The sequence below is a fragment of the Amblyomma maculatum genome, chromosome 1, assembly GCF_055883805.1.
Source record: "Amblyomma maculatum isolate TAMU_Amacu chromosome 1, ASM5588380v1, whole genome shotgun sequence".
NCBI classification, from domain to species: domain Eukaryota; kingdom Metazoa; phylum Arthropoda; class Arachnida; order Ixodida; family Ixodidae; genus Amblyomma; species Amblyomma maculatum.
The window spans coordinates 408,387,751-408,410,730 of NC_139344.1; the positions used below are offsets into that span (position 1 = coordinate 408,387,751).

Sequence of the window (22,980 nt, forward strand, 5' to 3'; positions counted from 1 at the left end):
TGCACTAGCTGTCAGAAACCAACTGTAGTTATAAACCTTTATGCGACTAACCTCTGTTGTAGTAAATTCTTCAATATCACAGTTTCTCATTTCCCTCACACAGCCCCCATTGAAGCGCGTGTATTTGAAAACTCCCATTTTACTATCATTTTGTGGCGGTTGACATTGATATACAGTGAAAGCTCGTTAATTCACAACTCGTTAATTCGAAATTTTGGATAATTCGAAATAGTCATCGTGGTCCGGTCCGCAGTGCATAGAAGTCTATGCGCGTAACAGCTCGTTAATTCACTCAAAAATTGGCGCCGCCACCCATAATTCGAACTGCGCGCCGCCAAGCGGCGCTGTTAAAAACCATCGTTGGAAGCTTTCACGGCAGAACGATAGATGGCACAACCATCGGGGCGCCGCTAGGGTGCTGGAACAAGTACTAAACAGTCTTTCCTGCCGCGACTCCTTCGAGGAGCGACGTTTTAGTGTTATCGACCACGGTTTCGTGTTGCATTTCGTGAGCCCTCGTTTTGCACGCCGCTTGTTGTGAGCTTGTGTCCGCGAGATGTGTTCGCGTGGGAAATACTGTGCCAAGACGGTGAAGGAGAAAGTGGCTATTTTACGCGAGGTGGATGAACGGAAGGCCAGCAAAGTGGAAATCGCGAAAAAGCACGGGATTCCACCAAGCACGTTGTCGACGTACGTCCGAAATAGGAAGGCCATCGAGGATGCCTATGAAGCCGAATATTTCGCCAGCAACAGAAAAAGGCTTCGGTTAGCCAAGTATCTGGAAATTGAGACCGCTGTGATCACGTGGGTGAAAGAAATGAGAAGCGCTGACATTCCACAGAGCGGCCCAATTATCATGGCGAAGGCGGCCGATTTCACCCTGCGCTTGAATGTGGAAGATTTTGTCGCCTCCGAAGGATGGTTTCACCGCTTTAGAGACAGACATAATCAGAGGGGGAAGAAGACTCCCTGCGTCGCATTCGCATGCTAGAAGACCGAGTGAGTACGGTAGCCCTCAGAGAGAAGAAGCAGAAGATGATAACAGACTTTTTTGCTAAATAAATGTTTTTCGTGCCCTCCGGGCATCAAACGCCTTCATTTTTGCTCACTTTCATCAGTTCGAATTTTGGTTAATTCGAACTGGCCTGGCGGCCCCGTGGAATTTGAATTAACGAGCTTTTACTGTATAATGAACTGGCGACGTCGCTAACTCAGCTGCTGAGTTACTGGAAATCTGACAGCATTGCGCAAAAATGTCCGTGATGATAAAACACGAACTAACCCGATGGGAATGTCTACGATCGCAAATGACCATTTGTTGATGGTACGCCCTGTGCTGTTGCACCGACAGCGCATCTAAATGGTGAACGCAGCAGTCTCAACTGCTTTCTCTTTTGCAGTGTGGCATTACAATAGGTTGCGCTGAAAAGCAGCGAATTCTAACAAGACAAAGAAGAGAAGGTATGGAGCGTGCAGTGTGCACCCATTGCAACCACGCAGTTTTTCGTAAGATTCTGGTGCCAATAAAGGCAGGTGACGGGTGCCTCCTCGGCCAGCAGCACCATAACAGTGTGCGCTCACCTCCACTTACTTCTAGCCTAGGCATTGGGCCTCCTACTCCTCCACTATCCACGATCTGTCCCCACGTATCAACCCATTCACCCTGCCCCACTGCTTTGGGGGAGTGGTGGCGGCTGCTGCCGCTGTTGCGCCGCATTGTCAGCTTGATTAGGAAAAGTTTCACTACTCCTGTAACTTCGAGCAATGGGAATCGACTCTAAACGCTTACAAGTTGATTTCCCCGGCATTTATTTCTCATTTTGGCTTCCGTTCTCTGTTTTCCTTTTGTGTATTTGCACAAAAACTGCGTGTAACAAAACCTGAGCGTAACATAAAAATTGTGGACGTTTTTCGGTTTCGTTGTAACTATGTTTAACCATACACTGGGGTGAGTTAACTCAGCGCCTATAAGCGGTCACAATTCACTCTTCTAGCAAAACGGGAGAAAACAACTTTGCTTGCCACTGTTATGCATTGCACCAGAGGTTTGTCTCAATGACAGCAATAAATCGCACGAGTTGCAGTAAAACCTCATTGATACATTTTTTGAAAAATGCCGCAGAAAAGCTTATCATATAGGATCTGAAAGGCCTGATTTTGGAAAATTAGCTGCTGAATGAGGTACAAAGGCGTTTACTGCACAAATAGGTAGATTAGCATTTATAGGCGTCCAGTATTGACAGCTCCTTTAGCTCTCACAGTATTCAGTCTGTATTTGCATTGACCTACTTATCAAAGTTATTTATGTAGTAGCAAACCCAGTTCGTAGAAGGCAATGACAACTCGGTATTGCTTCCTTGGTTGCTTCTGCATACTTGCCCCCTAACACCAGTGACATGTGGAGAAGCCATCACGATGGCTTACAGTCACTGTGTTTTTGATCATGCTGTGTTTCCTAGACCTGGCCTGCTCGTGTGTAAGTTAATAGTTGTAGTTATCAAATATAGTTCACTGTTCTGCCCCCAAGGCACCGCAAAGAAGCCATGGTGTTTCTCTTCATGAAGTCATGTTTCCGTTCAAGTGGGCGCCTCTTATGTTGGCCCTTTGACATTCTTTGATGCTTTGATGCACTGCAGGAAAGCAGTGTGGTGGGTGAGTGCTGCTGATGAGCTTTTTATGTTGTGGGCGCTCGTTAGCATATGTGCGGCTGGTTGAAAAACATATTTATGACCACAGTTTGTCGAAATTTTTAACGTAGTAGTCGGGAAATCGTGTTATCCACATGAGCATATTAACTGGGAGAAAAATAGTGTAACTCTAGGGGAGACGTTTCATTGCCTGCAATTTTGAGCATACGAAACGGAAATCAAATGAACCAGGAACGTGTCAATGGTGTTCTACTCTAATTGCTCTTAGTATTAGGAATAGAGACTTAGTTTTTTAGAAAACTGCCAGAAATACAGTAAAACATGTTAATTCGAACTTGATGGGACCGGGAAAATAACTCAGAATTATCCAAATTTCGAACTATCAAATGCCCCCCCCCAGATAAACTGACGAAAAACACTTGCGTTACAGTAAATTTATTCTGCAAAAGATAAGGCAATGATCGCCTGCTTTTCAGATGTGAACAGCACAACTGCGACTGTTTTTTCACATTTCCATCAAGGCTTTATTGCATGCACGCTGTCGGAATCGGAAATGCTTGAAAATAGTAGTGGCCTCTCCAGCATCCTTTACGGCGTGACACGGTACCGGCGGTGCCTCATCACAAGTATCCTGTGTCACGTGTGAGGCTTCAGTGCACGATGGGCTGAATGGCACGTGACGAGCACACAATTTGAGAGCAGAAGAACCGTACGGATGGAAGAGCAACGTCAGATGCGCACGATCAACTGTGCAACGTTGGAATTGCAAGTCTTCCATCCCTCACATGACCTATATGCCACTTTGAAACCGTTGCATTTGCTCGATCGTTGAAACTTAAACAGGTGAGAGAAGAAATTCTATTATAAATTATTTTAGCAGTTATAGGCAAATCCCTTAGGGTGATCCATGTAAAGCAATGCATTACGCATCGCTACAAACAATAAAATATGCAACCAAAAATTGTGCGTCTCTACTCCTTCAAGCTTCTTCGAGGTTTATGAATTTGATGGACTAGGAGAGCTCAGAATATGCTCCATTTTTGGCTTTTTCTTAGAGCACCGGTTTGAAGTAGCTATGGATTGGAGGGAAATTTCATCATTTGCTTCTGTGGGCAAACATTCTATGTAAAAGCTGCAGGAGGAATTTTTTTTTTTGTGCGCTAGTTTTCCCAAAAAGCCTAATGGATGAGGCTGGCAAGTTGAACAGAAATTTTTTGTGTCCGTTTCTTTTTTGGCTGACTTCTCTCATGCCAATATGATTGTTATTCACTATGTACCATCAAAAAGTACACACAATGAGACACATACTAAATGGCTACAGGCAGCTGCTAATGCGTTACCCTCGCCCTAAGTTCATGTAAACAATTTCGTTGAGCACTTACGTAATATTTTAAGTAGGTTGTTTGTGAGGAGCTTCTAAGAAATTTAGCAAAGGGAACTTGTTCAGTATGTGTGATTATCGCCTCTTGACATCAGTAAATGCAGTAACAGTAAAATTGTCATCCTGGCTGTCTTGGAAGTTCAGTTGTCAGGCTTTGAAGTAGCCAGCTGGGAAACTGGAAGAAATGTTCACATCCTGGTTCCCGGAGTGGCTACTTCAATACCCTGTGACTCAACTTCTGTAACAGGCAGGTTAAGAGTGAACCCTTTCTGCATTCACTGATATCAAGAAAAGCTATTGACATCCATTTTAGCAAGTTTCCTTTTGCAAAATTTATTAAAAACTTGTCACAAAAACTTGATACAGTGAAACTTTGTTGTTTTAAAAAAATGCGGGACAAAAAATGTATTATGCAGGAAAACGTATCATCCAAACTGCCTGATTTTGAAAAAAAAAATTATAACTGCTGAATTACGTGCAGAGGCATTTAAATTAGGACTTTCGCTTCATAAAAATTGGCGATTAGCATTTATAGACATCAAGCATGCGCAACTCTATTTTAGCTTTCGCAGAACTTAGTCCGTGTTTGCGTTTTCATAGACGCGGAAGAAATTTAGTGACAAATCCGGTTCGTAGAAGGCAATGACAAGCCGAGATCTCTTCCTTGGCTGCTTCTGGATGTTCACATCTTGCACCAGTGACATGTGGAGAAGCTATCGCGATTGCTTACAGTCGTCTCGTTTTTGCTTATGCTGCATCCCACAAACCCAGCCCGCTCATATGCAATTGAATAGTTGTAGTTATGAAATGCCCCTATGCCTCAAAGGCACCACAGAAGAGTCACCGCATTTCTCCTCACCAAGTTATGTTTGAGGGAACGGCGCCCTGTATGTGTGCCTTTCTTTGCAGCTTTGCCCTTTTGCACGTGAGCACTGCAGGAAAGCAACTGTAGCGGATGAACGCTGCTGATCAGTTTTTCATATCGCAAGCCCTTGATCATTAGCTCATGTCCGGTTGATCGCAGAATGTATTATATGACCACAATTTGTCGAAACTTTGAACATAGTAACCGGGAAATCATGTTATCCAGAAACGTATTAACCGGGAGGAAAATAATGTAAATCTAAATCTTTTAGTGCTCGCGATCTTGAGCCTATTAAATGGTAAATTGCATGAACCAGAAACATGCCAGTGAGGTTCGATTGTAGGCTACATAAGTGTGCAAGAAATTCTCTTAGATAAAAGGCAATTCTTGGGAATACATAGCCATAGCCTCTATGTAGTATCAGCCTGAAGACACTGCAAGCCTGATTATGACCCTAAGTAGGGTTGTGGATTGCAGACTCGAAAATGGTAATTGTATGGCAAGAGGCAGCAGGGGGGGTGGGCCAACTCTCTTTGTTATACAGTTGTGCCCACTCGATACAACACATTTATACATGCAGTTAGCAGTTGTGCACTCATCTATGTGTGCATCATAACGCCATGACGCTGAAAGGCCTTCTTGTTTGTTTCTGCAGGGAGTTGTTTGGGAATCTGGAGAAGCAGACGACATGCGAGCTGGAGCTGGACTGCTGTGCCAGGGACATCCTCAACGCCAGCGACAAAGGTCTTGTGGCATCCCAAGAAAAATGGGCAGGGGTTGGGGGGATGATGATGTTTGGTTTAAGACGGAAGCCTTTAATGCTTCATTGTTGTAAGCAGGAGTTGTCGACAGAAATGCCACACTTTTCAATTGGTCAAAATGGTCGTGACGTCACAGTGCGCGAGTTTCAAACGGGGCCGATTGTACTTTGGCTAGTAACCATGCAATCAATTAAAGGGATGCCCTAAGTAGGACTGTTTAGTTAATTAGTTAATTAACCAATTAGTAATTAACTTAATGATGTTAATCATTATTTAGTTTCCTAAATGTAGATGTAGTCAAGCGCGGGTGTACTTACAATTGAGCAAAGTGATAGTAAATTATACTAATTAGCATAGTAGTGCTAATGAGGCAATTAGCGCAAGTTTGTGTAGAGTTCGATGGACAACACTTCAAAGAGGGTCTGTGCGTGGCCGCCCCTGCACCAGGCTGCAGGGAACAAACCCCTATTTATTGCAGCATGTCAAGTATATATACAGACTCTGAGTATCTCACGCATGCGCCTGGCATTACAAACGTACACGTGCACTTGCTAAGGTAGCTGCTGTCACACAAGTAGCGATAATGCCACTGTTTGCGCTTGCTGAACAGGAACTAAAGTTTACTGATAAGTATGCCTTATACTGGTAATTTACTGAAGTACAGTACGCTAATTAGTGTGCTTGTGCTAATTAGGCAATTGGTTATAGGCAATTAGTAAAAGTTTATGCCTACAGAATTTGGACTTTGGGTCACCGGTAGTTAGTCTTACTGTCGAACGGCACCCGTCTCTAATTACGGCTTCCGTCTTGAAGTACTTTAGTGAGCCAAAATGTCCCCGAAATTTGGCTTTGCTGCCTCTGATGTGGGCCTGCAACGTCTTGCTTGTTGCATGGTTGAGCGGAATTGGTGCCATAATTATGTAGCAGGGATAAATTCACTGGCTGGCTGCTTTCATTGCTGAGGATGCAGCAACCTATTTTTCTCTCTTGTTTTCCATGTTTTGCGGCTGATGCTTGCCGTAGGATTTGACTGAGGCCTGGCTTTGCCAGCAACCAATGGGTGTGGGTAGGCAGCCAGTCCCTGAGTGTCTGTCACATCTTGCTGTGGGCTGTGATTACCAAATCAGGATTGTTTCACAAAACAGTGAGGCTCAGTGGAAAAGAGTGGGGATGGATCACGGTTTGCGACATCTGTGTGAGCTCTAATTGAACATCAGAGTTCTTATATGCTTCAATGGCAAGGATGTTGATGATCAATAATTGCAGGGATCCAGAGGACAATCCACCTTCCCCAATTCCCAAAATTAATGCAAGCATAATTGAAGTTCTTTAATGGAAATCTCTAATTTGTTGTTGGGTAGACAAAAAAACAAACAAAAAAACAGGTGTGGTTGACTAGGAGTCAAAAACAGCATGAAATAAAACAAAGTATCAAAATTATTTATTATCACAACACAAGCATTTAAACGGCTACAGTTACTTCACCGTGAACATGCATAAGAATTGTGAATGCATCAACCGTGATGTGGCGTTTACTGCCATGTGGATATACCTTTGACTGCTGAATAATTAGTAACAATTTTTTTTTCTTTCTAATGATGCTTTGGTTTCACGTCATCAACTGGCCTATGGCTGTGGTGTGTAAGGATTGTTTAGGTCATGTAAGACATGCAAAAAAATTGGTATATAATTACTGTTGTCATTTTTTATCACTCCCAACTTTCTAAGTAAGCTAGCTCAAGCAATGTAAGGAATTCATATCAGCAGTTTTTAGTGTTTTTCATGCCTCTAATGACTTCTTATATATCACAGTTGTCATTCAGTTGGTGAAACTTATACCATAACAGCATAAAGAAGAAATTCAGGTGTAAATTGTTTAGTGGTCATAGGAGAATACATGCATGGAGGGATCCATACAGTTGCCGGTCAAAAATTCGGACCCTTAATTTTTCGGACCTGCTTAGTTATTCGGAGTTTATCCTGCACCGCAACCTGTTTCATAGAACTATAGCGTATAAGAACACCTGAAATTTTTGGTGCATCGCAGTTGATCGATTGATTTTTCAGACTTCATTCACACTCGCCGCTTCATCACTGCCAATAGCCCAGCCTTCATAAAACATGTAGTGGACTGTAACTTATTCATACTTCAAGGGGGTCGAAAATTTGATCAACTAAAGCAAAATTTAATTCAGAAAGGAGCTTCTTAGCAACAGGGCCTGATGTTCTTCATAGAGTCACTGATTGTGGGCGTGTCGTTGCGAGCTTGTATAACATTCTAGGTAGGGGCGTGCGACTACTCGAAAATTCGAATACGAATTGAACACCACATTTTTTAATTATTAGATTCGCGAGTCGAATACAGTCGAACCTCGATCCAACAAAGTCCTACATGCAGCCGAAAATTTCGTTAAATCGCGTATTTCGTTTTGTCGAGGTTGCTATGTTTTAGCTGCCCAAATGCAGTAACAGGTTCCTGGAACACTGTTAGGAACATGTAAATTACGAATTCAGGAAATAAGCAAGAAATTCTAGCGATGATAGCGCTAACAAGGGCACCAGAAATTATTTTGTACGTCAGGAGCATATAATGAGTGATAACAAACTGATGCGAACGCATAATTTTTCTCCGCGTGCGCAAAGAGCGAGCGCAGTGCCTAGTACTCAAAGCCACCGCCAGATGTTGTCATTGGTATCATCATCATCCAACGTTTACAAACAGAGACAAGAGAGAGTTAATATGAATCTTTCGATCATCTGATCTAGGGACTTTAACGGGGACGCTGTCATATTATAGTGAACTAGGTTTAGTTGCCCACACAGGCGCGGCTACCTTGGGTGCGGTAGTCTTTTTCAGGCTTCACGTAGGCGTACCATATTTACTTGCATTAGAGCTCACCTCCCACTTTTGCCACTGAGAACTTGGGGGAAAAAAAAAAGTCAGTGCGTTCTTCGTTTCGCGCCGCCGCTGTCCAGTGTATTTCTTGGCAGCGTGCCAAGTACTGCACATCAAGACAGCACGGTGTGTCTCTTGGTGTCAGCTTTAGAGGTAGTGTAAAAGGGGGGAGGGGGGGGAGGTGAACTTGGCAGAATGCCAGCGGCCTTGAGAGGAGTGCCTGCAGTGGCCGATGTGCAAGCCTGGTTTTCAGTATGTTTGCTTTATCTGGTTTATCACGCAGCGATGGGGTGGGCACTATCTGCTACCACAGAACCATTGGAACATGTGATGGTAGCAAGCACTTTTTGACGGAACAATATAAAAAGCCAGAGCTGACGTCATGATTGCGGCTGATGGCATGCTTTTTTTGATTGGTGGCTGGGATGGATGACTCGTAAAAAATAAAAAAAAAAGTCAACTTTTTCCGCGTATTGAGCCTTTTCTTTCCTCAAACTCCCATGGATTTTTCTTGAAAAAAAAAAAAGTGGGTTCATTGCACGATTTAATACGGTATTTCCGGTTAGCGCTTTTTCGTTCTGACTGGCCAGTTATGCCATGGCATCATGAGTTCTAAAACCTCCGCACCGCGGGTTTTGTATGCACACGACGGATTTTGTTTCGCTCGCAGATTCGAGACTGCCGTCAAAATTGGTGTTTAAAAGGGCAGATGTAAAATGCGGTGGGTCCGGGCTGGAGTTTTAGTTTTTTTCCGATTGTCAAGGTGGCTACTGGTACATGCATGCAATGCGCGAGGACTTCATTAAATTGAGAGTGCGGTATAAAATGATTTCGTTAAATCTAGAAAAAAAGTACATGGTTTTCAATGAGGCAGAGATTGGGAAAATAAAAAAAATTTGTTACCTTGAGGTTCGTTACATCGAGGTTCGACTGTACCTAGTATTCGCAGGACCGAATATTCGGTATTTGGGTGAACACGCCTATGCGAGATCTGTCATTCCCTCCATCTTGTCCCAATTTTTCAGTTTTCTCATTGTGCGGCGTGCATTTTTAATCTACAGCCACTGCACAGCAGGTGGAAATAAATTCTCAATAGCACAAACCTGCTAGCACTGGCACTAATCTGACTGTTTGGCCCTTTAAATTGAGGTCAAATCACGCTGAGATTTTATCGGCTGCAGTTCGATAAATACACGCTCCTCTGGCATCATTTTGGTCTCGTTTGAGAGTTTGTGATTTAGGCTATTCCCCTGTCTCGATTGGCGTCCATGAAGAAACACCCAAAGCGGCAAATAAAGGGAGAAAATTGCGCAAAACACGTGCTGCTATCGGGCTCCGAGAGCATGTGACCAAACTGACCACTTTTGGTTAGCTGCCAGCGTCGACTGCTTGTGGCTTGGCGTCATTTTGAAAAGGTTGCACAATTAGGCCTAGCCAGCTTAGCTCCGTTCCGCCATCACGATCACAACATAAAAGGCAGAAAATATAGGTTCGGGCGTGATACCGGCCTAAAGAACGAAGAAAGGTGGAGTAACAGGCGCGCCGGTGACTTGGCATCGCCACATCTTGTTATCTGCAATCAGTGATGAAACGTTGACACTCCGCGATAGGCCGATGTGCTCGGCACGACAGTGAGAAGTGCGAGTGATTTCATCGAGGTGATTCCTGTCGCTTACCGGCAGCGTAATTATGTCGGTGCAAGTGATACCTAAGCAGTTTCAACGGGCGCGACAGACGAGCACTCCGAAAAATGGGTGGCGCGGCGGCAGTGGCGGTCACGAAACGCCGTGACACGCGCCACGCCGTGACGGGAATGGCCATGAAGTACCTGGCTATGCCAGCAGTGCAAGTTCCAAGTGAAAAACTATTTTACCGCTGGCAACATTGTCACGTCCAGGCGAGAAAAGCTGTTGCTGGATCATGTGCAGTTGCTGCTCTTTTTTGCATCAGAACTTATAAGTTAGGTATAACTTATACCTGTGCTACACAGGTATCTTCGTATGACATTAGAGTCGGTTGACATTGAGATTTCGAATGATATTCGGAGTCATCGGACTCCCGTGGTGCTACACGACAGTTTCCAAACACATTTGAAAGCTTCATCATTAACTCGCGGAATTGCAATAGCGCTGCTGCATCAAGTTTCGGCTCTTTACGTTCGCTTGTTTTCAGTTTGTACAAAGTATACAGCGGCACAATGACATTGGTTCCCACGGTCATGATAGACAGACAGCAACACCAGAACATCCAATAGCCGCATATTATTTTACTTCGACATGTTTTTCGGGCCATAGACACTGGGACGGCACCCCTTTATGTCCTCGACAGAGCGCGATGGCTTCACGATACGCTGACGATCGAGGCGACGGCGTAACGGCAGCGCTTGTATCTGCAAGCTTTCAAGTTTTTCTTTATTGAAATAATAATAATAATACATGAAATCAAGTTCAATTGTATTCATAGCCACATTGCCTTCATGGTTAAGAAGTACTCTCACAAGTTGTAAACAAAAAAAATCTTGAGCTCCTTCATCCGCTGGTGTAAATAAAAATTCTACTCTCTCTTTCTCTTAGAACAAAAAATGGCACAAAGATGGTAAGAGAGATGAGAGGTATTTTAGAGTGTTTTTTTTTTTTTTTTCATAAGGCAACAAGACTTGCTTAGTAAGTAGCCGTTTAATTACCAGACATAATCTTGAGGACCATGTTGTCGCCAACTACTGATTTAGTAAAGATCGTGATAGAGTAAATATCTTTGCCGGTCCGAGTGACTTATACTAAAGAGGTTCTACTGTAACAGTTATTAGTTATAATGATGACATTTCTTTGCTACTTCAGTATTGTTATCAGTGGGCTCGACTGATTGCATTATTTTAGTTTGCAAACCATGTGCTTGGCATGTACAGTGGGCTCTAATGAACCTCCTCATTTTCCACTGTTACTGTGTTTGCTCTCCCAAACTGTTAGCTTTGAATAAAAATGTTTGGCGTTTTAGATTCCTTGTGCACATGTGTATCGAATGTACACCGCAAAAAACATGGCAGGCTGCCCATTCCACTTGGGGCTTAGTTGTGGCTTGTTTGTGGTGTGCAGAGGGTCTGAACCCAGGTCTGGCAGCCCTCTGGCAGGAGGAAGAGGAGCGCCGGCAGGAGCCCGTCTCGTGGTTACCACTCTCTACAGGTACGACACTAAATTCTGCTCGCTTGTTGTTGCTGTGGCGCTTTTTGCTCCGTAGGGCATTCATGACGACAGCAGCAACGTAACGAGCATTGCGGGCACGTGGGCAAAAACTTGATGGACAGTGTCAGCATTAGGTTGGGTGGATACTAGAAGCACACAGAGAATAGATCAGTGGTGACGATTATGCGTTGATTATCACATCCAGTATGTTACTGTTGCAAGGAAAATTCACTCAAGATAGTTTTTGGGTAAGATGAACAATGTGAGACCACTGTTTGATTTCCTGTAGGACTCGGTGTAGAAAAAATTTTGTTACAAGATGAACTGTTTCACATCTCTTTTGGATAAGGTGAACTTTGCAATGATTGCGAACCATGGCCACCTCGCGTAACAGAAGTCACGAGGTGCCTATCTGGTCATTCTTGTTTAGTGTTTGACCATGTAAAGAAGTCCTTTCGTACTATATAATTAACACTCTGGCTGCTTTTCTATGGAGGGAAAAAGCAAGGTGCCCGCGTGCTGTGCAATGTCAGTGTGCATTAAAGAACCCCAGGAAGTCAAAATTTCTCGAGCCCTCCACTACATTGTCTCTCATAGCATGAGTTGCTTTGGGATGTTAAACACTATAAACAAAACAAAACTGCCTATAACATGTTTCAGCGCACTATTGCACAGCACTGTGGGAAACTTATCTTGCGGGGAGCTTTCTTGTGGTGCGGAAACGGTAGAGCTTCATTGCTCCTTCACTGGTGGATGTCCGGCCATCGGTGTCAAGCGCGTCACATGCCATTTGTTTCCTCCCACAGACTAAATGGTGCATATGCGCAAAGTGTGTACCCACTCATTGCCTTGATGCCTAAGAACTATGGGGCCGCATTTTCAACTGACGTAGCGTCGCAGTGCCAGGGATGGCCAGATGTTGGTGCTGCATGCCCTGCTTGCGCCGCTCAGAAAGGTGTATGACGTGCCTGCTCATGAAGAGGGTAGCAGATGAGCTGAAGATGCAGCGAGATAAGTGAGAGGTGCTGGCTGTGTTCCAAGTGCTTGGAGCAGAATGGAGAGCAGACGGAAAGCAAAAATCATTTGAACTCTTTCAGAACCGTTAAGAAAAAAAAAAGGATTGGTGATTTTGAGGGTTTTTTGAAAAGACTCCTTCATAAATGTGACCTTTAAGAAACCGTGGTATAACTTATACCAAAATCTAGATATTTAAATACTCTTTCATACACATAGAACGATATTTAGTTGAGGTCTGTACTGAACATGAAAAAGATCACTTAGTGCGAACTTCAGGAAAAAAAAAAAGATTGGACGAAATGTTAAAAAAGCATCAGTTCATATAAATAAGACTGAAAAAAAAAAAAAAAAAAAAAAAACTGAAAGGGGGGGGGGGGGGGGGGGCTGAGTAATTAGGGGCTCAAGTGCTGAACCCAAGGATGTGGGATTAAATCCCAGCCGTGACGGCCACTTTCTGATGGCGGAAAAAGGCAGGGTGACCCTCTACTGTCACTGATGCCAAGTGATTGAAATATCCAGAGCCCCTTAATATGGCACCCCTCATAATCCGAGTCTTTTTGGACATTGAACCCTCTAAACCAAACCTTATCACACCACTTCAGAACTTACAAATCTAGGACAGTGTCTCTTTCCAAGTTTCTTTTTTTGGTATTAACTCTTTCAGGACCATCAAATAAAACAAGGTGGCTCGGAGGGTCATAGAAAAATGTTTTTCTATAATGAAATATTTACAAAATTTTTCTATAACATATACCAAAAGGCAGTTATTTAGAAAGTTTTAATAGATAGAACTGTTTTTCCTTTACTTGCACATAACATGAAGAAAGCATCTAGATCTTTGAACTTGCCAAAAAAAAGTCATGAATAACAAACTAAAATGACGCACTAAAATAATTCAACATATAAAAAATATGCTAAACTGTCTCTTTTATTGAAAAAAATTGGAGCATGAATCTGCAGGTTTTTCTTTTTAGTGCCGCTCGGAAGCGGTGGTCTCGATTCCTTTTTTCTGTCTTTGTTCCTAGTCTGATATAAGCATTTTCCAGACTACACTATAGAAATGCAGTGAAGCCAAATCATCGAGGAACTAATTTGTTATGTCCATTTTGAAGGTGTGTCATTCTCGTAACAACACTGCTGAATTGCTAAAAATGCTTCTCTTTAGCTCGGTCTTCCTCAGTTTATAGCGCAGCTTACAGTTTTTGCATTTTCAAACTTTTTGTGGTTTGTGGCTGTAGCATATGTTGCAGTGGGTGGCAGAGTTTAATCTAGTTCGCTGTTAAAGTTAAAAAAATCTGCTCTAGGAGCTGTTACCCTCAAATCTAAGCACTCAAACCCCATTCGATGTGCTTGAAAGAGCTTTGGACTTGTTAAAATTTTGGAGGAGCTACCCCACGTGTTGGAGCTTTCCTTGCTGCTGAAACCTAACATAGGTACTTGAAACCCGAGCGTATGGAAATAAAACAGTTGGAACCCAGAACGAATATGTGCAACTGCTGAAGAGTGAACTGAAACTGCAAATGTGCTTTCCTTGGGCCTACAGTTGAAGTTTCTTGCTGATATTTGATCGATTCATCATCCTATTGAAACTCAGAGCTTGTGAAGCTGTTTTTGAATGAATGCTTACCGCTCTCGTTTAAAAAATTTGGCAGCGGAATTATGTGAACAGAGTCGAATTGGTAACATGCCTGATATGAGCTCGACACCGTTTTTGTTGACATTTGTGACCTTCCTGTTCTGAATAATTATTTCTTGTAGGTCGCTGCCTTCGGAAGACAGATGAACTACTGGGAACTTAATTTGCTGCCATGCGCTGCGGTAGCTAAGAGGAACCTTGCTTTTTATCACGCGAGCTATACATCGTGCCTGCATATTGGAAGCGCCCGTTAGGCCATGGATTTTGGCCTTCTGTTATAAAGGGAAAGAGAGGAACTCCTGATACGGGAAATTTGTTAGTTAGGTCAAAATTATGAAACACTCATTTCTGTGTGCTGATTCTAAATATGTCTCCTAATATGTGAATAAGTCCTAAGCATCCGTGGTGCATTGTTTTCTTTTTCTTTTTTTTAATGTCGAAAGTGTTTAAGAAGTATTTCTGCAGGAAATTTGCTTAAATGCATGCCATTGGTTTCTCTTCAAGAAAAATGTCGAGGAAAACAGTGAAGGTAAATAATATCATCTTGTCCTTAATGGAGAGATTGAAAGTGTCACTTGAGAAACGGGAAGAAAAGCTTGTTTCGCTGAGCGCTAGGCGCTACTTTGCAGCAGCATCGCATGTCCTTCTACCCATCCATCTGTGCACTGTGAGATGGCAGTGCCTACTTTCATGTACACACAGAGCCAAGTTCTGTGTATGCACATTGGTGTGCTCTTTGACACACACTTCGCTCAGTCACTTGAGCCCATGGTGCCATGTTATTCCCAGGTTTGCGCTTAGGTGGCAGTGAAGTGTCAGTTCAGTTCAGTCGTTCAGTCGTGTTCGACTCTTCGTGACCCTATGGACCATGTCACACCACGCTTTCTGGTCTCTCACCATCTTCCTAACATCACATAACTTCATCTGCAGTGCCTCGAGGATGCCATCTAACCATTGCGTTCGCTGCCTACCCCTTCTCCGGCAACCCTCAACCTTTCCCCAACATCAAATCTTTCTCCAGCGACTCCTCTCTTCTCATCAGATGACCAAAGTAGCTGACCTTTAACTTTAAGTGTCATCGCGTTGGAAATGTGGTAAAATTTGCTTTTTTCTATTAAGGCTAAAAATTTGTGGGGTTTCGGGGGATGTGAAATTGTGAAAATACTGAAATACTTCATTACGGCGAGAATTTCGATACATGGAAGTACATTACGCCGAGCTTAAACCAATGTCTCCAGAAGCCTGTCACTGACTCTGAAGAAACTTCGCATTTAATAAATTATGACCTGCAGATCTGTCGCATTATAGTTGTGCAAAAAAAAAAGAAGAAGAGTGTACTGAGGGAATACTTGATGCCTTGCACGATTGAGTTGCTGATGTGTGTGTCCCAATTTGCGAAATGGAAAAAAATACGGCTGCTCTTGATAACCCTTTACCTTGTCAGCTGTGAAAGCATTGAGCAAAAAAGCCCCGATTGCTGCATTGTTTAGATTTGTTGATTACATCTCTGCAAGTGCTTGTGGGCTTTGGAGTAGCCGCACTTATCGTTACCCAAAAGCTGTCCAGCAAAGGGTGGAAGGAAAGTATATAAGTTGTATGTAAGTTGTATATAAGTCTTATTATAAGGGGATGATATCAGTCTACTTGGTGTTTCGAATAAATCAATTGCAAGTTAGCACCCCGTCCTCCCTTTTACGTGTGTTGTATCGTCTTTGTTGCACTCATATAAGTATGCGAGCATGAACTAACTAGCCTCGCAACGCCTCATGCACTTTCGTTCTCCGTGTGTTGCATGGGCTGGCGGCCATGAGCAGAGGATGAAGACTTCCCCCGCACCGAGAGCGAGCAGTTCTACCTGGCCAGGCTGGACAAGCGACTGGCCAGGCCGACTGTGGATGAGTGAGTGTGCCTGTTTTGGCTCGCAGATGTGTGTTTACTACGCTGATGCTGATTGGCTTGTTCTTGCATTGTGCTGCTACCAGTTGCTGGTCTTTCTTGGCCTCTGGCATCCACACTTATACAGCTCAAAGAGTTGACCAGCACATTGGGAAAACCTTAGTCCGTGACTTATGTATTAACCCTTTCACTGTCACGAACGTACCGGTACGTATTCGCGTTTCCTCCCCGCAGTGTCAATAACGTACCCGTACGTATTATATCTTGCGTTCAAATCTTCGCGCCTCACCGTAAAGCTACCGCGCTTGGACTTGCTCCGCCATCTGTTGAATCTTTCTACAAGCTGATATGCTCGCTCCGCGCCGATATAACACATATATGGAAGAGTATGGTGCGACCGCGCCCGCCCGTTCTTTGCTCGTGGGAGGGGGCGTGGTCGCTCCGTGACACTACTCTCTCGAGCGAGCGATCCTTCGGCGCGCCCGTGTGGTTATGGGTTCAAAGTTTGTTCTGCCATCTGCGGCAGGTTTGGAGGTTTTTAATTTTATTCTTTGTCGCGCTTTCGCTACGGCGTGGCAAGTTCAGGGCCGCACGCGGTTGCCTCTCTCCGACTGACATTTGACTCGATTGCTGCATTCGCTGTCTCCACGCGCCCTCGCTTGAGGACAGCTTGCCGTTAGCAGCAGCAGCACACGAGTGTTTTAGCCTCTTTCCATCTTTTTCTCTTTCGACTTCACTACGCGCCGTTTCTCTCCCTTGTGCTGGCCACTGAATGTGCGCCCTCCGCTCGCACTTACTTTCGGATGGCGGACCGCGCGGGACCTTCGACGGCTGACTGGAGCGATGGCTCTTCGGGTTCTGATTACCAGCCAAGCTTGGATTCGGACTCGGGATCTACCACACTCTGAAGAAGTATTGAGCGTGTTTTTTTTATTTTATCATATATCATTTATAGTCAGACTGATGATGATGATGTTTATTTAAACACCTGCAGAACACTGAAATGTGCAAATTGCATTGACTAATTTATTACCCATCATAATGCAAAATAAATCTTTATGCTCGTTCCCTGATATGCTCGTTCTCTGAAACCAAGCCGACACTGGGGGTGCGTCCCGGTCAGAAACAGCCGACAGTGAAAGGGTTAAGGTCTGTTGGCGTAGGCAACTAACCGGCATTTTCATCAGAGATACCGTTCCCTGAAGAGCAGAATTCGAGCGGCATGTTAGTTGGATCCAATGCATTTCAGGAACTCGGTTCTGTTCATGCTAGAACTTGGTGCAGAATGTATTTTCACTATGTGAGACATGTGACACCTCGCGTGTGGTGCATGCACTGTCGACAGAGGCAAGTTTTCAATATGGGGAGCTTCTTGTAGAGGCTTCACTTACTCTGTCTTGCAAAGCCATTCTGTCGCATAATGCTATGAGCCAAGCCCAGCAGACCATCAGGTGCATCATATTTTTCTGCCATCAGCATTACTGTTGTGAAGAGCATCTATGGCTGCCCTGAAGGTGAAGGGAACATCATACTGTCATGCAGTTCCTACTTCACACAGGGTGTGAAAGCAGTAGGCAAGGTAACATGTAGTGGCCACGCATCGATAACGTCTGGTGAAACATGATTCGACTTGGATAGGGAAGGCCGGCATACTGCAAAGATGCGCGCCTTCGGCGATGAAACGTGACACGGTGCATCGGCTGCAGTTGCTCGTTGCGATCATAGGTGTTCCTCGCATATGATTGTATGCGTTATCATTATCAAATTTGTGGGGTTCAGCGAAAGTTTCAGCAATTCAGCACTGGCTCAAAAATAGTAGGAGCTGCGAGTTCGTTATACCAAGGTCAACTTCCGCAACATGTTTTCAGTTTTCAAATGCACGCACTTTAATGGGGCAGCATTGGGGAATTTAAAAACCTAATGTTATTGAAGAATTCACTATATGGAGGTTCATTACATAAGGGTTTAACTGTAGTAATTAAAATGTACATTGGAAATTATAGGACTGCAGGAGTTGTTTGCATTATACAGAATTAAATTATTGATGTTTTGCTGTGCTGAATGTTGAACCTGTGGGGCAGCTTGCTTTTACCATTCCTTGCATAGTGTTCTCACGATACCAAACAATAATGGACCTTTTAAACATTCAGCTGATGAAGCCACTCAAAATGCTCAGGAGCAGCGAATCCTTTAGTCTTTGTTGAAGACTGTGAGCATTTGTTTAGGATGCATTCGCTCGGCAGAAAGGTAAATCGAGTGGTGCTTGTGTGTGATAGAATCGGGCAGGGTCGCAGAATCTTGTGTGGGGTGCGGGCATTTTTTGCTGGGTGATGTTCTTGTGAAACTGGCTCGCAACTCGAGTGCTGATGTGAGGCTTGCTGTGCTTGCAGGCAGGACCGATCGGGTAGGTGATGGTTGTGGCCAATGACTTGGCCCCCATGTCTTTAACAGCCTCTCTTGGCCCCAGGCACCAGGGAATCGAGGAGGAAGCACCACTCTCATATTCTGGACACCTCCCACGGAGTGTGTGAGTTCGTTGTCCTGTTCTTCTTGCAAAAGGGTGCTTGCTTTCCTGGCTAAGCACCAGGGTCACGAGGCTATTTTACATTGCAAATACTTTGCGAGTAATGTTAGCGGTTCTATTTTATGTGTGCTGTACTTTTACTGTCAGGAGCATATTCAAATCCGGGCAAATACCACCGTATTTGCTCGTGTAACGAAAAATCACGTTTTTTTTTTTCGAAAAACCGAAGCAGAATAAGGGGATGCGTTTATTATGCTGGGTAAATTTTACAAAATCTTACAAATGACAACATTTTACAAAATCGGGATGAGCAAGAAATGTGGTAATGCGAAAAAAAAAAAAATGCATTAGACAGCTTACCTTTCGCAGTTAATTACGTGTGCACTATATGCAAACAATTTTTTTTTATTACACTTCACTCACCTTCTTTTCTCTGTGCTTCACTCTTCATCAGAATAGCTAGACCTGTCATCCAGATCACTGACCACTTCCACATCATGCTCCCACAGCTGGTCATCCTCACTGCCATCCAGCGTATTTACAATTCCAGTCTTTTGAAGCTCTTTGAGATCAGGTCAGCTGGCTGCAAGCGCCATGCATCCAATATACAGGAGCATACCAGCTCGACGGATGGCTCTTAATCTTGCTGGTCGGCGTCAGAGTGTGCTTTCCCTGGGCCATCCAGTCTATGTACAAGCGGCGCACACTGTCTTTAAACGGCTTATTCACACAAACATCAAGGGGCTGCAGAACTAGGACTTCTTCTTCCACACCAGGAAACTTTCCCATCTTTGGTCCGCTAAAGGCACTCCGCTCCCAATTCGTAGCGCGCAGCTTGCCGCGCTGCTGCAGACTTCATCTATTCCGAAATGCTTACCGGCTGCACGATTCAGAGGCTCAATTGCATGCTGTACAGCCTGTAACTTCAAGCCGGCCGTGTAACTGACATTGCGACCCATCGCCCACAGCAAAATGCAATACACAAAACACACAAACGCAAAAGACATAAAAAAAAACGAGCAAGTCGTAACAGCTGACAATGTTGTCACTGAGCGGTAATGGCTGCCGTAAAAAATTAGGGCTAGGGCTGCGCCACTGTCTGGCTTTGTTTTGATTGGCTGTCTCCGCACGCCCGTTTTGGTGCTGCTGGTTGCCGCTGGCTTCTGAAAGTTTCGTATTGGTGGGAAGCGGCCAGGAGGGAGGCAGCATTATAGGAAAAGAGCGCTAGGACAAGAGGCGCCGTGCGGCTGCTGCTTTTGTTGCCATGACAACAGACGAATCAACTAGAGTGGGAAAGCTACAGCGCTGCTGTTCGCGGGGCAGCAAGGGATGAAAGTTGTGGGTCCCTTTATTACGCGGGAAAAAAATTACTACTTAAGTTGGTGGTGGGTTCATTATGCGAGTGCGTTCATTACACAAGTAAATACAATATTTGACAACCAGGAATTTTTGTTCGCAGGAAGGCATTGTATTTTTTTGGAATGTCATTGCATCAGCTATTCGTTTGGGTAAAACTTTAGCTTGGCTGCTGACTATTATGTTTTGCTTTGCATACAACAAGCATACCGAATTTATATAATTGAAAATACTTTGGACAGTGTAATGAAATTTTGTATTCATTTATTTATTTGATGCCGGTCGCAATGAGCATACAAAGTTTCATTGCTTTATACCTAAACATAATAAAGTTCACCACTCTCGTCTGCACCTCTTTAACTGTTTGGAAATTAGGTGACTCGAGGGGTTTTGGAAAACAACTATATAATTTTTATAAATACATTGCTTAAACATCCCTAGTGTTATTTTGTATCAAAATGCAGCAATTTACAATACCCTTTCATCCACATGAATAAAATTTAGTTAATGGAGTACAGTAAAAGCTCGTTAATTCAAATTCCACGGGGCCGCCAGGCCAGTTCGAATTAACCAAAATTCGAACTAATGAAAGTGAGCAAAAATGAAGGCGTTTGATGCCCGGAGGGCACGAAAAACATTTATTTAACAAAAAAGTCTGTTATCATCTTCTGCTTCTTCTCTCTGAGGGCTACCGTACTCACTCGGTCTTCTAGCATGCGAATGCGACGCAGGGAGTCTTCTTCCCCCTCTTCAAAGCTGAAGAAAAGGCGCGCGACATTCAGCGCTCCCATAACTTCTGCCGCGGATGGACGCACGGGCTCTTGCTCCTCGTCGTCGTCTTCTGCCTCTTCTGGGACAGACTGCTCCCCAACAATTTCAGCGACAATGTCCTCATCACTTAGGGCACCGCACACTGCTGCATCGCTGTCTACTCCAACGTAATCATCAAAACTGACGTCCTGCAGCACAGCACGCACAGCCGCAGGCAGAGGCTCCGGACTCCCATCGTCGCCACTTTCTTTCATACTTCCGGCAGCAAAGCCACAGTGGTGGAAGCAGTTTGCAATTGTGGACGGCGTGACCTGCTCCCATGCACGCACCAACATGTGCGTTGCTGTGAGCAATGTGATGGTGCTGGTCTTCTGGTTTCCAGTGCACAAAGTCATGCGCTCGATCATGTGGCGCCTATAGAAACATTTGATGTTTCTGATCACCCCCTGATCCATCGGCTGCAAGGCCGCAGTCGTGTTGGCGGGCAAAAAGACGAGCCTTGTGGCTTTCAGCTCGGCGTCGACTTTGTGTGCCGAGCAGTTATCCACAATGAGGAGAACTTGACGCTTCCCTAGCTCCATCCTCCGATCGAATTTCAAGAGCCATTTTTTAAACAATTCGCCCGTCATCCACGCCTTGCTGTTGGCGGAGTATTCCGTCGGCAGCGTCCTAATATTCTTGAAACATCTAGGCTTATGTGCCTTGCCGACAACAAAAAGAGGGACCTTCTCCGTCCCGGTCATATTAGCGGCGACCAGAACAGTAATCTGCTCTTTGCTTCGCTTGCCGCCAGCGCAGCTGTCCCCTTTAAATGTTACTGTTCTGTCGGGCTGGAGCTTATAAAACAAAGCCGTCTCATCAGCATTGAATATATCATGTGCCGAGTAGCTTTCTAAGTACTGCTGCAGAGCACCGCTTCGCCACGTGGCACAAGTTTCTGCATCCACTTCTTTGGCTTCTCCAGACAACACCCGGAAGACAAGATTATGTCTGTCTCTAAAGCGGTGAAACCATCCTTCGGAGGCGACAAAATCTTCCACATTCAAGCGCAGGGCGAAATCGGCCGCCTTCGCCATGATAATTGGGCCGCTCAGTGGAATGTCAGCGCTTCTCATTTCTTTCACCCACGTGATCACAGCGGTCTCAATTTCCGGATACTTGGCTAACCGAAGCCTTTTTCTGTTGCTGGCGAAATCTTCGGCTTCATAGGCATCCTCGATGGCCTTCCTATTTCGGACGTACGTCGACAACGTGCTTGGTGGAATCCCGTGCTTTTTCGCGATTTCCACTTTGCTGGCCTTCCGTTCATCCACCTCGCGTAAAATAGCCACTTTCTCCTTCACCGTCTTGGCACAGTATTTCCCACGCGAACACATCTCGCGGACACAAGCTCACAACAAGCAGCGTGCAAAACGAGGGCTCACGAAATTCAACACGAAACCGTGGTCGATAACACTAAAACGTCGTTCCTCGAAGGAGTCGCGGCAGGAAAGACTGTTTAGTACTTGTTCCAGCACCCTAGCGGCGCCCCGATGGTTGTGCCATCTATCGTTCTGCCGTGAAAGCTTCCAACGATGGTTTTTAACAGCGCCGCTTGGCGGCGCGCAGTTCGAATTATGGGTGGCGGCGCCAATTTTTGAGTGAATTAACGAGCTGTTACGCGCATAGACTTCTATGCACTGCGGACCGGACCACGATGACTATTTCGAATTATCCAAAATTTCGAATTAACGAGCTGTGAATTAACGAGCTTTCACTGTATAGACACCTAATTTTTGTTTTGTGTTTTATTCTTTTTGAAGATGTGTAGGACATTACTACTTCTATACAGAGTCACCATCACCATCGCCTATTTGCTCAAGACCACTAAATAATTTATAATCGCATTTCTTTTCTCATCTGTTCCGGCTTCAACAATTGAGCAAGGGTTGTGATGTCAAAGTGGAGTCTAAGTCATTTGAGGGGTGCAAAGGGGTGCAAAGTTTGCGGTATAATTGCTCCTTTACCATTTTAATTCACCACAACGCTAAAGCCAACTTGCCTCAAGAAC

General features: G+C 44.4%; 1 protein-coding gene across 1 annotated transcript in view; it reads left to right on the forward strand.

Annotated features, from left to right (window-relative positions):
* The window catches only part of PolZ1 (DNA polymerase zeta catalytic subunit), a 138,034-nt gene that overhangs the window by 16,173 nt on the left and 98,881 nt on the right, over nt 1–22,980 (forward strand). Inside the window, exons 7-11 of the mRNA XM_084596365.1 lie at nt 5,550–5,638; nt 11,644–11,730; nt 16,198–16,282; nt 18,670–18,683; nt 18,747–18,806. Coding sequence (XP_084452491.1) covers nt 5,550–5,638; nt 11,644–11,730; nt 16,198–16,282; nt 18,670–18,683; nt 18,747–18,806 — 335 coding nt within the window. The remainder of the gene's footprint in view (nt 1–5,549; nt 5,639–11,643; nt 11,731–16,197; nt 16,283–18,669; nt 18,684–18,746; nt 18,807–22,980) is intronic.